Here is a 14,951-nt window from a genome sequence, read left to right as displayed (position 1 = left end):
ATGGTGTGGCATATTGTTTACAAAGCTCAGGAAAAGAAGTCCTAAATTGCAGCTTTAGAGATGCAGTTGAGGGCCTCATTATGCTCCTTGTTTTATCAGAACTTATTTTATGTTCCCTAGGTGTCACCACGGTCCTTACTATGACAACACTCATGATGGGAGCCAGAACTTCACTCCCGAATGCTAACTGCTTTATTAAGGCAATTGATGTGTACCTTGGTATCTGTTTTAGTTTCATCTTTGGAGCTTTGCTAGAATATGCAGTGGCTCACTTCTGCACTCTGCATCGACCCATTTCAAAGGACCTTAAAAAGGTATTTTAAATCTTCTGTTGAAGTTACATGAAACTGTTTTCAATGTTTCCTGCTAAAGACAATGAATCCTCTGACTTGGTATTAATAGTAAAATATATTTAAGGAGTTTTGTAATTTAGAATTGTGAGAGTGAAAAAACTGAAGGGGGAAAAGGTCATTAACTTTCTTGGAAAAGATCAGACAAGCACATTGAAGCACTCTTCCATAGTGGTTGTGTTTTCTGGCATGGATGGCATGTGCTGTGGCATGGATGTTATAGACACTCATCAAACAATGTTAGCTGTAGCACAAGTCATGAGTGCTTGTCTTTTCTCCAAGAGCAGCCCATGCTAAAGGTGCAAAAAGCCAATTGAGGGCAATAATATGGTTTGAGGGGAAAGGAAAAAAAGGGAAAGAATACATCTTCATCTATAAAACCTTCTGTGCATGCATGGTGTATCAGTGTACCAGCAATGCATTAGGTTTATCAGGCAGATGCCTGTAGCCTTCTACCTTTGCCTTCCCTCTCAAAAGCTGGAGCTGAAACTCAGGCTGACTCAGTTTTGCATCATCATTATGGCAGCTCTGATGTTGCTGTCTTGGCTTGCCAGAGCTGTGGGCTGAGAATTTGCATGACGGGAGCCACCTTTTTATTTTGAAGCTATTGGGAAATATATCTAAAATAATAGAAGCTCAAATCAATATAAGCATTTCAAGATATTTTCATGAGTCACATCATGAGTTTCACTTGTCACATCTGCCATCTGCAATTTTTAGCACTTCTTTCACAAGCAGTGAGGAAGAAAGTACCAGGAAATTGGAAACTGATTTTGTAGATTTTAATTACAGACCTGAGTATATGCATGTTAGAATGGTATTTATGAAATTTCTGGATAATTAGAAAAGCTTGCATGTTTTAGAAAGCCTGGAACATGGGAATAACATGAAAAATACAGGAAGATTGTGGGGATAAATAGAAAAAGAAAGCTCAAATTATTTGAATAATAATGCCTAATAAAAGCTCCTTAGTTCTTTTAAGAAAAGCAAGATACCGAGTTCAAGTCGAGAAGCTTAAAAACAAGGACCGATCAAAAATCCTACGTAGCCTAGGAACTAATACAGGATTTTGGTGACTTGGAAGTGAGATAAGCTCTGTAAATGCGCAGGGTTATGGGACGCTTTTTCAAACTGTTGTCAAGATCCAGGCATACTATGTATGGTTAAAAAGAGCACATACGGTTGAACCAACTGGGGCGACAGGGGGGAGTGGTCAGAATACAAAATCTAACTGGGGAATGCCTAAAAATGGGCAAAAACTGGCTCTGAATGCGGATGTGAGTGGGAAATCTGCGTGTCATTTTTTTTGGTAAGGAAGCATCAGACTTCTCCCTCTAAGCGTATCATGGTGAGGAAAATGACTGTCACTTTTCTCAGAGTGGAAAGGGGAAAAAAATCTTAGTGGAGATGTTGGGTAAGCAAGTGAAATGTTACAGTGTTTGGATGATTGAGCATCATCAGATGTGTGAAGTGCCCTTATGGCTGCTCTGGCTGTAGCATATCTGTGTTCTGAATTTGCTGCTGTTATCGAGCCCAGATGCTCATGTGTGCAGCTGGGAGTAAGGGATGGAGCAGCAGACATGGAAACTGCTGCATCTGGAAGACTTGTATGGAGGTGGGTAGAGGGACTGCCCTGAAGCAAAGAAGGAGCAGGGCTTAGCATTTTTATGGTGTGCTGGTGACTAAAGGGGTGATCTGTCACTTGAGGTATGTCTCCAGCCACCTCTGCATCACTGCTAAAAATCAGGCTAAAAAATCAGGCAGAGAGTCAGTTCTGACAGACTGAAAAATGCCCGAGGGGAAAAAAATAGTTTTCTTTTAAATCAGCAAGCAAATCTAACTGACTTCTTGGCAACACAAACACAAGCAATAATATAACTGAGGGGGTGGTTGGCTGGTCCTAGAGATCAGCTAAAAATTCCTTAGAGTAAGGAAAGTGCCTGTCGTGCCCTTTTTCTTCATCTAAGGCAAGCACTGTTTAAAAAGAGCAGGGTTCTGTGTAGAGAGCACCTGACTTCTAGCTTTTATTTCTCACAAAAAAAAAAAAACCACAAAAATAAAACAAACAACCTAAGACTAGAGGCACTAGCTAAAATTTCATGCAGTCAATAGCTACTTAGCTAATTTCTGTGCAAGTATCTTCTCCATAAATTTGGTCCCCTCATTACTGTATTCTCTCAAGGACACAGGGTAATTAGAAATCTCACTTTTAAGTTTGTTATTCTCATATGCAAAGTTGATACAGAATTTGCACTCAGAATTATTTAAATAAATGTAGAAGGCAAATTGAAACCACTTGGAAAACGCATCCCTCTACCTTGTATAAGAATTAGTTGTCCTGTGGTCTGGTTTACTCTTTAAAACAGATGGCTACTGACATATCAAGTTTTTCTGAAGCCTTAGAGATTTCCAGTTAATAATATAAGCTGGTGAAACAGCTCATCATCTCTCTGCGCCCGCAGTGTCTTGCATTACGTGAACCAGGACGCACAGGGACAACTTCAAAGCTAATGACAAAAGCAGAGGAACCACCTGCTGCAAGAGAATTCAATCAAAAAGTACCGTTTGTGTCAACTTCCCCATGGACTGCCTAAAGAGAACCGTTGCCTCTCCAAAATCCTGACTTCTATATATATGTGAATTGTGCTCTATAAAATAGAGAAGCTCTCTTGGAATTCATCTGTGCAACTGAAGCTTCCTCCCCTTTGTAGCAAAGAAGAAAAGTTTGCAAACTGGAACTAAAGCTGCCCTGAAGGACCAGGGCAGTGCTCTGCATGCTCGTGCTCATTTCTGTGCAGGCATCAGCTGCTCTTGCAAACACTGAAGAAGCTCCAGGTGCCCCAGTAACACTCACTCTTGAGATGTTTTTAATCTTGAATGTCTATAATATGTGGTAGAAGTGACATCTTTTCTAAATTGTATGAGCTGTTAGGTGTCAACAGACACTTCAGTTGATATAAACAAGAGCCACATACCATCTAATAGTGCTTTTCAGCTCTACCTTTCTAACTTTGTGTCAAACCAGATCTCCTCTTAGTGTCACGTGCTGCTTCCACGGTGAGAGGTGGCACTCAGAAAACTGAATAGTGAGTTGTTCAAAATTAGAGCCCAACTTAACTTTCTTGCAGCCCGATTTCATTGCATTCAGGTGACACAGTGGCGTTACCTAGAAGGGAATAAAGAACAATCTAATACAGCATCCACCTCCTGTGAATCGTTCACATGCAGTTGGGTGAAAAGCAGTACGCTGTGTCCTTCCGTGCTCTGCAGTGGAGCTAATTCCCTACGACTTCCAGCCAGCCCTACCAACCCCAGGGACGAATAGATTCTTGGAGTGACTAATGTCCTCAATCGTGCCGTTTTTGATGTATAGAAGTTGTTTTGCTCTTTTTCTCTTTCGAAGAAATGAGAACGCTGGGAAAAGAAAGGAGAGAGAGAGAGAGAGAAAAAAGGATTCTTCTGACTGGTTTTATCATTAGCTCCTGGAGTGCCAAGTGCATGTGTGGTGCAGTGGCTTTGGAGCTGTGTATAAAGTGATGGCCATGTTACTCTGCTGAGCCACATGAACCGTTTGAAGGAGAAGTTGATATTTATAAGAGAGTTAGGCCTCAAGTAAAACTCCACTTCAGAGTTTTGTGCTACCCTGGGGATTGTTTAAGGCCCCAGCTGGAATTTTATGGATTGATCCTCAGTGCTTTTATAGGATGATTTTTATGCTGGTTTCAAAATTTGCACATACCTGCAGGAGGCTAGATGGAGAACGAACAAGTTTTTGTAGTCGGTGTATTCTGGGGATGACACATTGTGTTCAGCAACATTTCTCTCAAGTAAAATATACAAGACTCTTTTTCAGCATATCAAAATGAAAAGCAATAAAACCTTTTTTTTCTAGCTTATCTGTTCTGCTTCACTGATGCACAGCAGTCTGAGGACATTGTCCAGGCTTTGCTTTAATTTTCAAGGGCATTACTAATATTAGATGAAGAAAGGCCTAAGATCTCTGCCATGTAGAAGTGTGCTGGGCAGGAAAGCAGTTCTGCACTGGCATGAAGATGGGTCAGACAGTGTCGTGGGTTCTCCTTGTCTTTCGTAGGTGTGAGATTTGTAAATGAGCTGTTTTTTAATGGATGCATTTGTTGACTTTTCTAAAATATAAAGTTTCTCCTTGTTTACTCTGGATCTTTTCATGATGCAAATAGAAGAAGCTAAAAGGTGAGAGAAAAGGGGTTCTTCAATATTCATTTTGCGAATTTTATACTTTTTTTTGCTTGTAGGTTGTTGTTTGATTTAGAAGATAAAAAAGCATCACAAGTAACTTGAGGAAAACAATATGCCTGAACTCAAACAACCCTTTCTCCTGCTATCCAAAGTTAGATTTAGTTTAGATATGAAGTCAGGGCCAGATTTTGTGGCTCAGTCTGCTGGTGTCTCTGCAATATTCCAAACCAAAGTAAATAGAAACTTCCTTGAAAGTTATGGAGTATTTAGAAGTGGAATTGCGGCTAATGTTTAATCCTGTGTCCTCTGAGCCAGTAACAGACGGGCTTTGCTAACTTCAAAGGGTGCAGATTTCATACATGAACTTCATGGCTCTGAGCCATTTCTAATCAAAAAACCCAAACCCCACCAGAAGGCTTATCCAGCGTTCTCCAAAGAACTGGCTTGATGCAGTGAAGCACATAAACATGCCCTTAACCTTAGCATAACTTTGAATTCAAAGCATGGATTTCCAGACTTGAAAGTACTGAGAGCTGTCTAACATTGAATTAGTTGTGGGACTCATTTCTTTCTGTAATGTTTTTCATCATTTTGTTGTTTAACTGGGTTTTTTTGAATAAAATGGGATTCTCTGTGAGACACTGGGAAAAGCAGCCTGTTTAGCAAGAGGGAAGTATCTTGAATTCTGAACTGCTTGATGGGATGTCCAACCAGCTTGAGCAGCTGCCCTGGCATCTCCCCCAACTCCTCAGTCTCCAGACTGGGGCGTCTAGATGTGGACCTTTCTCAGAGTTCCTCTGGAGCAGCAGGTAGCTTTTTGTTCCACATTTCATGATTTTCTGTCGTCTTAGATAAGGCTCGGTGGGCTCTTTGCTGTCTTAGATAAAGCTCTTTGGGCTATTTGCAAATGCAGCCAGCTTTGCTTTACAGTCATAGGAAAGCTTTTGCTGTAAGTTGCTGTGTTTTGCCTGTATATGGAGGCTTTTAAGGCTGGAAGGAACTGTCTGGCATGTGTAGGTTCATTCGTCGAATCAAGGGCTGAGCGACAAAAAGACTCATAGGAAAATCCTGTTATTTGCCTCACATCTAAACTAAACAGGCAATGAAGCATGCACTTAAGTGTCTGCTGTGCTGTTTTGTTTCCTCTCAGGATGAAGATGAAGAAGCTGAGGAAGAGAGGAATGGAGTACTGGCAGCAGTTGCTAACAGTTGCAATGTCACTAACAGCATGAACAACATTGATCCTAACACGAAGAGCAAAGGCAGCATCAGTGGAAAAAGAGAGAGAAGTAAACACAGTGGGTGGAGTTCACCAATGTCAGTAATGAAGAGACTTTTCTGTATTTTTGATTGCTTTCATGTTAAAAATCCTTACCACATAGACAACTATGCCAGATATTCTTTCCCGTTATCATTCATCATAATAAATGTGTTTTATTGGGTATATTATTTGTATTTCTAAATATTTTAATCTGTGAAATAGTTTGGAAAGTGGATACAAGTAAGGGAAATTACACTAAAATGAGGAAGCTGCATTAGGATGAAAGGATATGAGAGGATGTCATCTTTTCAAGCATTTCTACCAACTTTCTGCTTAGCTCACTTTTCCTCTGTTAAGTAACTGTCATCTGAAATTGGCTTCCCTTTTGGCATGCTTGTCCCTTATTGTATTATCTGTCAGAGCCTTGTAAGGTTTTTTTATATTATTTAATGCTAAACTTTGTAAAATAAGTTTATACTTGCTTTTGAGCTGTGTTGAATATATTTAAAAATAAGACCAGTGTTATTCTCCTGCCATGCTTTTAGTATTGCTTTCCTTTTAGCTTTGTCAATAATGCATAAATTTTTTCAGACTATTCAGATTATTATGTAAAAAGTGTAATTGCTGATCAAAATGGTTTTTCTTACTAAGAAAAAGCAGATTTGCAATCATGAGGTACTTGTGCAAAACAGTGACATGGTCATGTTTAAAAGATTACAGGATCAAGTCTCTTTCCTAAATCTTTGTACTCATCTCTGATAGGCATCTCTGTGCATAAGCGCACAGCAGAACACAGAAATGGGTTGGAGACAGGATCCAAATTACTGCTTTTTCCAGGTGAGAACATGCTTAGATGTTGACCAGTCCTTATTGGAAAATGGTCACTTGTCCTGATGCTTAGTCACTATTGGGTGGGTCATAATTATTCAGAGGATAAATCCTATGTGCCTACTTTTTAGCTTAGCAAATTCCTCTTCCATCTCTTGCTGTTAAAATTTTCCCTTAAGATGGGGAAAAAAGGCTTCTTTCTTGAATTCAAAAGAAAACCCCTAGATATACAACAATTCTTGATGAGAAATGGAAGTTTTATGGCAGATCAAATTATGACCCACCTTGGAGAATGGTTTCACTTGATGAAAAAGCCTAACTATTTTTGAGTGGTAACTGCAGTGATAGATATTACAAAAACTATTGATGTTGCAACCTATTTTTTATACTGCAGTCTGGAAGTTTAGAAGCTCTTATTTTACCTTTTCTTTGGCTATAATTTATGTATAGGTTGCATATATAAATATAAATGTGTACATGTGCACTTATAGTGTTTACCTTGACACTTATTATGATATGACATATTGCACACATAGACAAGCATATAAAAATACAGAATATTAACACTCTTTGGGTCATCTTTCTACTAGTCTGCTGCTTGTGAAGAGCATCACTTCATTAGAAGAAGAAAAGTGTGAAATATCACTGTCATTGGATTTGAACCCTTACAAGAAATTCCCTAAGAGTGGTTTATTCATTGCACACTAGCAGACAAGTATTGTGTCATTGACATCTCTTTGGTATTTTGGTTTTCTAGACTGGTTAAATACTGAAATAGCTCACATGTTTGTGTTTCTTATCACTAATTCCATTTGTGGAGCTTATTGAGGCAATAGGACTTTAAGAACAATCTAGAGGGCTTTGTTTCTCTGTGGTCTCTTCTGACATACATAGAAAAGCATTTTTTTTCTTTTTTTTAATGTATTGCTGTTGCAGATTGAGCATTAAAGCCTCTGTGCAGGATTCTGAGAGCTATTCTTTTAAATGAGTTATGGAGCTGGACTTGGAGGTATTTTTCTGGTTCTTTCTGCCATAAATATACTAGGAGTCATACAGTAAAGCTCTCTAGTATCCCAAATTTGGAATTTGATACATTGATCTTAAATCATTTTAACAAGCCAACACACATATTGCAATTTACCTGTAGTGTTAACACTAAATTTGTGATTTATGTTTATTACATGTATAAAGTAAGCAGGGTTTGATATCTTCCAATTAATTTAGAACCAGTTCACCATAAATGTTGCTTTATAAAGCTGTAGAAGGTCTGGACAGCTTGATTTATTTATACTGCAGTAGCTGATCACAGGATCTGTTTTCCAAGTGATGTATGTGTAATAAGAATTAAAACCTGAAGTCCCCCGTGCTTTCAGAAAAGAGTAGGCTGCACAGCCAGATTATTTATTACCCTGGTTTGCATAATTCTGCACTAATTACAAATCTTAAAACAAAACTTGATTTGATTAATCTGTGAGGAGAATATATTCCCTCAAGGGAACAGATTTTTCAGTACAATGAATGAAGAATAAAGAACATTTAAATTATCCCTCAAACATACAAAACTGTCCCTGGGAACTATCAAATTCCTCAGTGATATCTGGAAAAGCTTTTTTAAGTAAGCAGCATTCAGGAGTTCTTTGGAGACTAAAATTCAGAGTTATATTAGATGAAATCTCTTATAGAGCTAAGAAAAAGGGCCAGAGCTCAGGTTGAGGCATTTAAGATTAGCCTCAAAAATAAGAATAGCTTTACTTTCATCCATTGTGGGTAGTAAAGGCTAAATTTTGACTTCCTGGGATAATCTTATGGCTTGTAGTTGTCTTCTGTTTCTTTTACTTGCATCAATTTTCATCTTTTCCACTTAGAGACCTTCTCTGACTCTGTATTTGAAAATGTCATATTTTGAGTATGAGATAAATGTACTACAAGGGACACCAGTGAGGTGCTCCAGCTGATGATGCACTTTCGTGTAATTTACTTTGCAGTTAGCAGGAGGCACTAATATTTGTGCTGTAGCTGAAGGCAGGACCCAGCACAGGGCATGAATTTCTCCCTCAGTGGGATATCTGCAGTGCTCATTTTTTGATTTAGCAGTCCTCTTGCAGGTGTCTAAACATTATGCAGCTCTGTCCCTAACAGAAAGATCTACTAAGATAAATAAGCCTTGGTCAAGCTAGTTCATTAAATATCATAATTATATCTACATTTATAGAGAGGGTTAGACATATGAAGGTATTAACCCTTGCAAACACTCTGCTTTGGTGGTTTATTTGCTTTTAGTCTCTGAAGCAGCTGTGTCATACGTGTGTATATTGTGCAACCTGTTAAGTGTTAGGATACTGTTTGGGAACTACTGAGAGGAGCTAAAATAATCCATGTAAATTGAAAGGAAATGCTAAAGCAGATAATATTAAAACAGGTATTCCCAAGCTTTCCCATAAATCAAGCAAGCATTTTTAATGGATATTAAGACATTTATTTTAAAACATGGTAAATAATTAAATAGCCCACCTGAATATTCTAGTCAATAAATGGCAAGCATTCAAGGGCATCCATCTGTTGATCCGAGCACCTGCTTTTCGGCACAGTGGCCACCTCTCTTATCAGTACAGCAGTAACTGCGATTGCTGCCTGCCCTTCCATGCAGGGCGTTTTGCTGCTGGTGCTGTTCCAAGAGAGCCGTGATGTCTTTTGACATGAGAAAATACATTGAAATAAATGATGCCCCAAGTTTTCACCGTACAGTTCAATAATAAATTACAAAAATGACTAGGGACTTGAGCAAAAATGCATCTCTGGTAAAGTAGAGAGAAGAGGAGGAAACAGAGGTGCGAACGTGCTCCTTTCTGCTGAAAGCTGTAGCCGGGGGTGGCAGAGCAGAGCGCCCAGGGTGTCACTGAGCACCATGCGACGCAAGGGGGACACTGCACAGCCGCTTTCGCCGGTACAATTCACTGCATGCAGCAGTAGATGGAGCTAATTAACTGCTCTTCATGAGTAAATGAGCCGATACACATGGCAAATGCTAGCTAAGGAGAGCTCCAGGGAAGGGCTGGCATTTGTACTGTGGTAACTAAGTCATGTTGGCAGTGACAGATTAATCAAAACTGCTTTGTTGGTTAAACTGTTGAGACTTGCTGCTTTTCATGCTAAAGCTCAGGCTTCTCCATCCCAGACTGTCCATCCCAGTCAACAGTCATGTAACACACCTGAATCATGACTGTTCTCTGCACATCTGCAAAGCAGCATTGCAGCCGTAAAACCTGGGGCTAGATGCCTAAATTTGCTGTCCTTATGTCTACTTATTATAATCTACAGGATGTTAAATTTCTAATGCGAGTCTTGCAGTATCTCAGGCATTTCAAAGCAGGCAGATCCTCCTCAGAATGGTGTCAGTGTCTCCAGTTTTCCTAGAAAGACTTAAGAATCCTAAATAAACTTGCCTAGGTGATTTGCTGGTTCTCTCCTCACTGTTGGCACCACAAGGTTCAAAGGAATTCTAAAAGCCTTCCCACTCTTGTGGGAAATTTCCCTTGACAAGGGGGGATTTTACACATTGGGAAGTGGAGAAGTGGAATTCTTTTGGGTTGATGAAACAGGTGGCTGCAAAAACAATCACAACCTGAGTACTGAAGACTAGATTAAATTCTGCTTACTGTGCAGAAGTGGGTGCTTGACAGTGCTTGCAGTAGAAGGGTTTGGCATGAGTTTTAGGTCTGTGAGGATTTACCATTGCTTGTTATATAACTTTATAATTGAAAACAGAGGTCCACTTTAATAATATTGCCAAATTCAACTTTCCATCAGTTTCCATCTGGAGACATCTTTCTTCCTCAATCCTGTCTCACAATCAAACTTTCCATCCTCAAAGAGAGGGATAAAGGGGCATTTAGGGTGTTTCAATCTCTTGATGCGAAGCTACCCATATAATTAGGATTCTAGGTGAGGTTTCAAACTGGAAGGGACCCTATTTTCCCATTCCAGATCAAACACAGCCAAAATTTCAGAAGAAAAGAGAAATCACGAGATACTAGCACCATAGCATATGCTCACAGATCAAAGCCCTGATTCACCTTACAACTCTGCACTGATTTAAATCTGTATTTAGCCACTGGATAACTTCACTTATATTAATGTACAAGCAGCCACAATATTGTTGCTTCCCTTGCAGGTAAAGGGAGGGGTTGCAGGTAACTGATTTTGTATTCTAGATCCTAAAAAGATTTGATAATGGGATTATTTGGTTTCTCAGAAAGGAGTGCTCCTTTTCTGCTTTAAGGGCAAGTAAGGAATGGACACAGAGCTGCAGCTCCTGCAGCGTGAACTCTTGGTGGCTGGCAGTTTTGGAAGCAGAACAAGCTGGCGAAGTTAGAGAAAAAATAACATGAAAGGATAAAATGGATTTCAAACCTGGATTCATATTGAGTTTCTCAGCTCACATACCCCTGACCCTCGTGCTGGCATCAGCGATGTTGCTATAAACAACATTCATTGCATTTCAGAAACAGAAACAAGTTTGTGAGAAGCTTTGCTACTGTGAGGAAAGCTAGTGTTGCACCCAATGACACATACTGGAGCCTGTCCATAGCTGTGTCATCTGCTCCTCACAAAATATATAGCAGCACTTCTGTTTTTGTCATAGATATCACAGAAAGACAGATGAGATCCTGGAATGAGTTTTACTTGGACTATAACTTTTTAAAGTAAAGACCTCTAATGATATCTCCTGCAGAGAAGAACACCTTCACTGTTTGCAGGATCTTGGGTCATCAGCTTCTCTTTAAAGACTTGCAGAGATAGGAAAAAAAATGACTATCTTCTCATTTTTTATATCCCAATTTCTTTAGGGAACAGTTCACTCCAATTTGCTGAACACATGCTTTGGAATGTCCACAGATCTTCCCCTCCTTCCCACAGAGACCTGAAGAGCCTTTGGAATCATATTTTTATCCCTAGAATCAGCATTGAATGGATTCTGCTAATACAAACTGTTGATATTTTCCATTCTTTGAAGTGACCTGGAGCTGGTTTATTCTACACCTGGCTCTGCCTAGGTCATATCATCAGCTGATCTGTTACTGCTGCAATTCTGGCCATGTTGTGGGCACTCCACAGGGAAAGGTCTGGTTTGATCCCAGTCTCTCTCTTTTTTTTTTTTGGTTTAATCCTTAATTTTACCCTGTTGCTGAGAGTTGTCACCCTTTGAGCCTCATGCGATCTCCCTCAGGAGTCTAAAAGTTCTGTAATTCTATCTATGTCCTGCTGTTGAATGAGTGAAATCCTTGCTGATGACCATGTTAAAGTTTTCAAGGCTGACAACATAACTGTGGGTCAAATGCCCAGCCTTGTGTCTTGCCCATCCAGTCAGGGTCTCTCATCTCATTATTTCAAGATTTTGAAATCCGCAGTTTCATGTGCTCCCAAATCAGTTTAATTATTACTGGACAATCTTGCGCACTGCTGGTCCAAGTTTTGCTAAGCCCAAAAGACATAATTCTGGAGTGATTCACACATCTCCGTACAAGATCCCAAATGGATGTCACATACGTGGCTGTCCTTGCATCCTTCCAGACCAGCTACACTTACAGATGCTTGCATGTTAATTCTAGTGGAGTAAACATCCAACTCAAAAATACAGCTTTACCGTAATTCTGTGACGGTACTTTCCAGCATATTGCAGATGCTGCTTAAAACCTGATGAACTTTTGGGGAAGTGAGGTGATACAGCTGCTGGTGCAGTAGGATTATCTGCAGTCAGTCCCCCTATGCAAACCCAAATAAACATGCTGTAAGAGCCCAAAAGGAAGAGAAAAAGATCATTTGTATTAAACCAATTTCTAACCTTTGGACAAATAATCTCCAAGCTGTGTTTAGCTTGTGTTGCCATGCATTGCTTTAGAGTCTTTGGAGTGTACCTATGCCCCTGTTTGTATGATTCAGCATCAGCTTAGCTTTTCTATAAACCGGTGCACCTAATAGGCTGGTCTGGATTTCTGTTATTTCATATTACTCGGACTAGCACATTGTTCTTTACCAGCAGAGCAGAAAACCTGCTATTGTATCTTTTGCATCTCTGCATATGCATGTATTTTAGTTCTGGCATTTCCCTTCACTGAAGTCCCTGTGTTGTTCTTTGGTAATGTCAGCTGTCCAGCTGCACTGCCATACTCTATGAAAAAAGACAGAGGGACAAGCCAAAATCATCAATTTTAATGATATTTCAACATCATCCTGGTCCTGTGTCATTCCGGTGTACACTGCAGCCATCAATCTAGGTTTGTCTAAAACATTCTGTGCCAGAGCCTTAAATGCAGAGAGGGCTGAACAGGCTAATTTATTATATTTTGACAAGGACAAGCCTCATCTGGCAATCCAGAGTAGCTGAGTGCATCTGGCAAGAAGTGCATCCACTTTCACAGATCCAAATTGCTCTGTTAGTTTTCATGACCCTCTTATCTCTATCCTGTCTCTATCCATCCTGGCTTCCTTATCACATAATGGGATTGTGTCTGTATCTTCCCATTTTATTTCGATTGGTTTTCAGTGTGCACTATGCCGAGAGTGCTCACTGGTGCATAAGCCCCTCTTGCAGAACAGGGGGTGCTCGAAGCAGCAGGAGCTGGTGCTGCAAAATGTTAGTCCATCAGCCTCATCCGCAGTGCGGAGACTCTTCCCTGGCCCCTTCCTTCCTCACCCGGCATCCCAGGAGCTGGCAAGAGGCAATCTGCAACCAGACTGCTTTGAGCTCTAGGGGAAGAATGGGAAGCTCTCCCCACACCTCTGTGAAGGCACCAACTGCTTCCGAGGCTTAAATATATGGGACAAACAGTATAAAGTTACACGCCACTCTCTCTGTCCACTGATTCCTTCTCCCGTGTTTTTGAACCCGTTGTCCTGTTTTCGCCAAAGATGCTGAAAGAAACAAACTGCTAAAGACAGAGGCTTTCACAGGCTTTGTGAAAATAACTGTCCGTGATGTGTGACTTTTGTCCACTGAGAAAATGCTGCAGGAATAGCTTGAGCCTTTTGAGATACAAGAGAATATGCAGAGAAAAGAGCACGTTGAAATGCTGCAAACGGAGGAAAAGCTTCAGTCAAAATTCACATCTTTGCACACATGAGAGTCAATCAACACTGAAACACTGGAACACAAATCTGCAGAAAATCAGGTTTCATTTGTCCCAATATTTATATGATACTTTTTTTTTCCCCTCTGGTCCTCAGAGGCTGAAAATGAGGTGGGAGGGGAGAAACACTGCTGTTTGTTTTTGTTATTCCTGAATTACAGCCTAAGTCAGAATTTATTTCTTCAGCTTGGTCTGTGTGAGAAGCCTATTCAAATGATGCTGCTGGAGCCATAGAAAAATATTTATATCCCTAATCTTTCTCTTGCTCTCACTCTCCCCCTTCCTTCCTCCATTTCATCTGTGTAAATACTCTGTTTTAGTATAAAAGTAGATTTTTTTTTTCCTGCTGCTGAATTTAAACCTCTCTCTTAAGCTAATGTGAGCTAAATCAAAAATCTGTCTGCCTTCTTCACCTCCTGCTCCATATGGCCTCATGAAAATCAAACTGAAAAAAACAAGAGGAAGGAAATATTGAATTAAAGGACTTCACTTTTGTAAAGAAGAGGAATTAAAGTGAAAATGTTGATATGCAATTGAATCAAATGCATTGTGTTTTACTCTCAACTAGATTTAAGTATTTGTAATCCTGATTTAAGTGCAGGTCACTGTGAAGGATGTTTTATCTAGAACCTGTTAAATGAAGTCACCATCAGGAGAGGGTGCTGTCAGCTCGTATTGCTTTGCTATTGTGTTGATCATGTCGGTGGTAAATTGCAGAATTTTATTTTCTTTTTGCTAGGATTAATATTTTTTTTTTAAATAAAATGTTTTATTGAGTGTTTCCACTAGTACCTCATCCTCTGTACTACACCATGTACAAAATTTAGCTCAAATCTTTGGTTAACTCTTGAATTTTCTATATGCTTTAAAAGTTTTTCTGTCATACTAGCAGAAGTCCACCATGAACTTGTTCTCTTTGAGCTCTCACTATTTCTTACATCCATTCTCAATGCAGTCACACTCTGGTGACATGACTGTTTCCAGGCATTGAATGTCCAGAGTCTCTGTCTCACTGCTGTGGAAAACATATAAAATTTGTAAAAGCAACAGTTTGTTCCAATGCCACTTGTATTTTTATCCAAGTTCTCTAAAAGCAGATAACATGTAACTTAAAGATCAGTTTCCAATCACTGAGGCATCACAAATATCCTAGTATTCAGAAATATC

At 39.7% G+C, this 14,951-nt stretch overlaps 1 protein-coding gene across 4 annotated transcripts in view; it reads left to right on the top strand.

Annotated features, from left to right (window-relative positions):
* Positions 1 to 7,620, top strand: part of LOC112957030 (gamma-aminobutyric acid receptor subunit pi-like) — a 28,246-nt gene extending 20,626 nt beyond the window's left edge. For 3 of the 4 annotated variants that reach the window (XM_026050541.1, XM_026050540.1, XM_026050542.1), the window contains exons 8-9: positions 121 to 314; positions 5,719 to 7,620. In XM_026050541.1, coding sequence (XP_025906326.1) covers positions 121 to 314; positions 5,719 to 6,030 — 506 coding nt within the window. In that variant the 3' untranslated portion in view covers positions 6,031 to 7,620. Of the gene's footprint in view, positions 1 to 120; positions 315 to 2,812; positions 3,129 to 5,718 lie in introns of those variants that run through there. The other variant, XM_026050543.1, reaches the window with a different exon arrangement.
* The last annotated feature ends 7,331 nt before the right edge of the window (positions 7,621 to 14,951 follow it).

Source organism: Nothoprocta perdicaria, unplaced genomic scaffold (genome assembly GCF_003342845.1).
Source record: "Nothoprocta perdicaria isolate Ctin4 unplaced genomic scaffold, notPer1 scaffold_7, whole genome shotgun sequence".
NCBI classification, from domain to species: Eukaryota; Metazoa; Chordata; class Aves; order Tinamiformes; family Tinamidae; genus Nothoprocta; species Nothoprocta perdicaria.
Note: the sequence above shows the minus strand (reverse complement) of the source record. Positions and strands in the feature narration are given on the sequence as shown.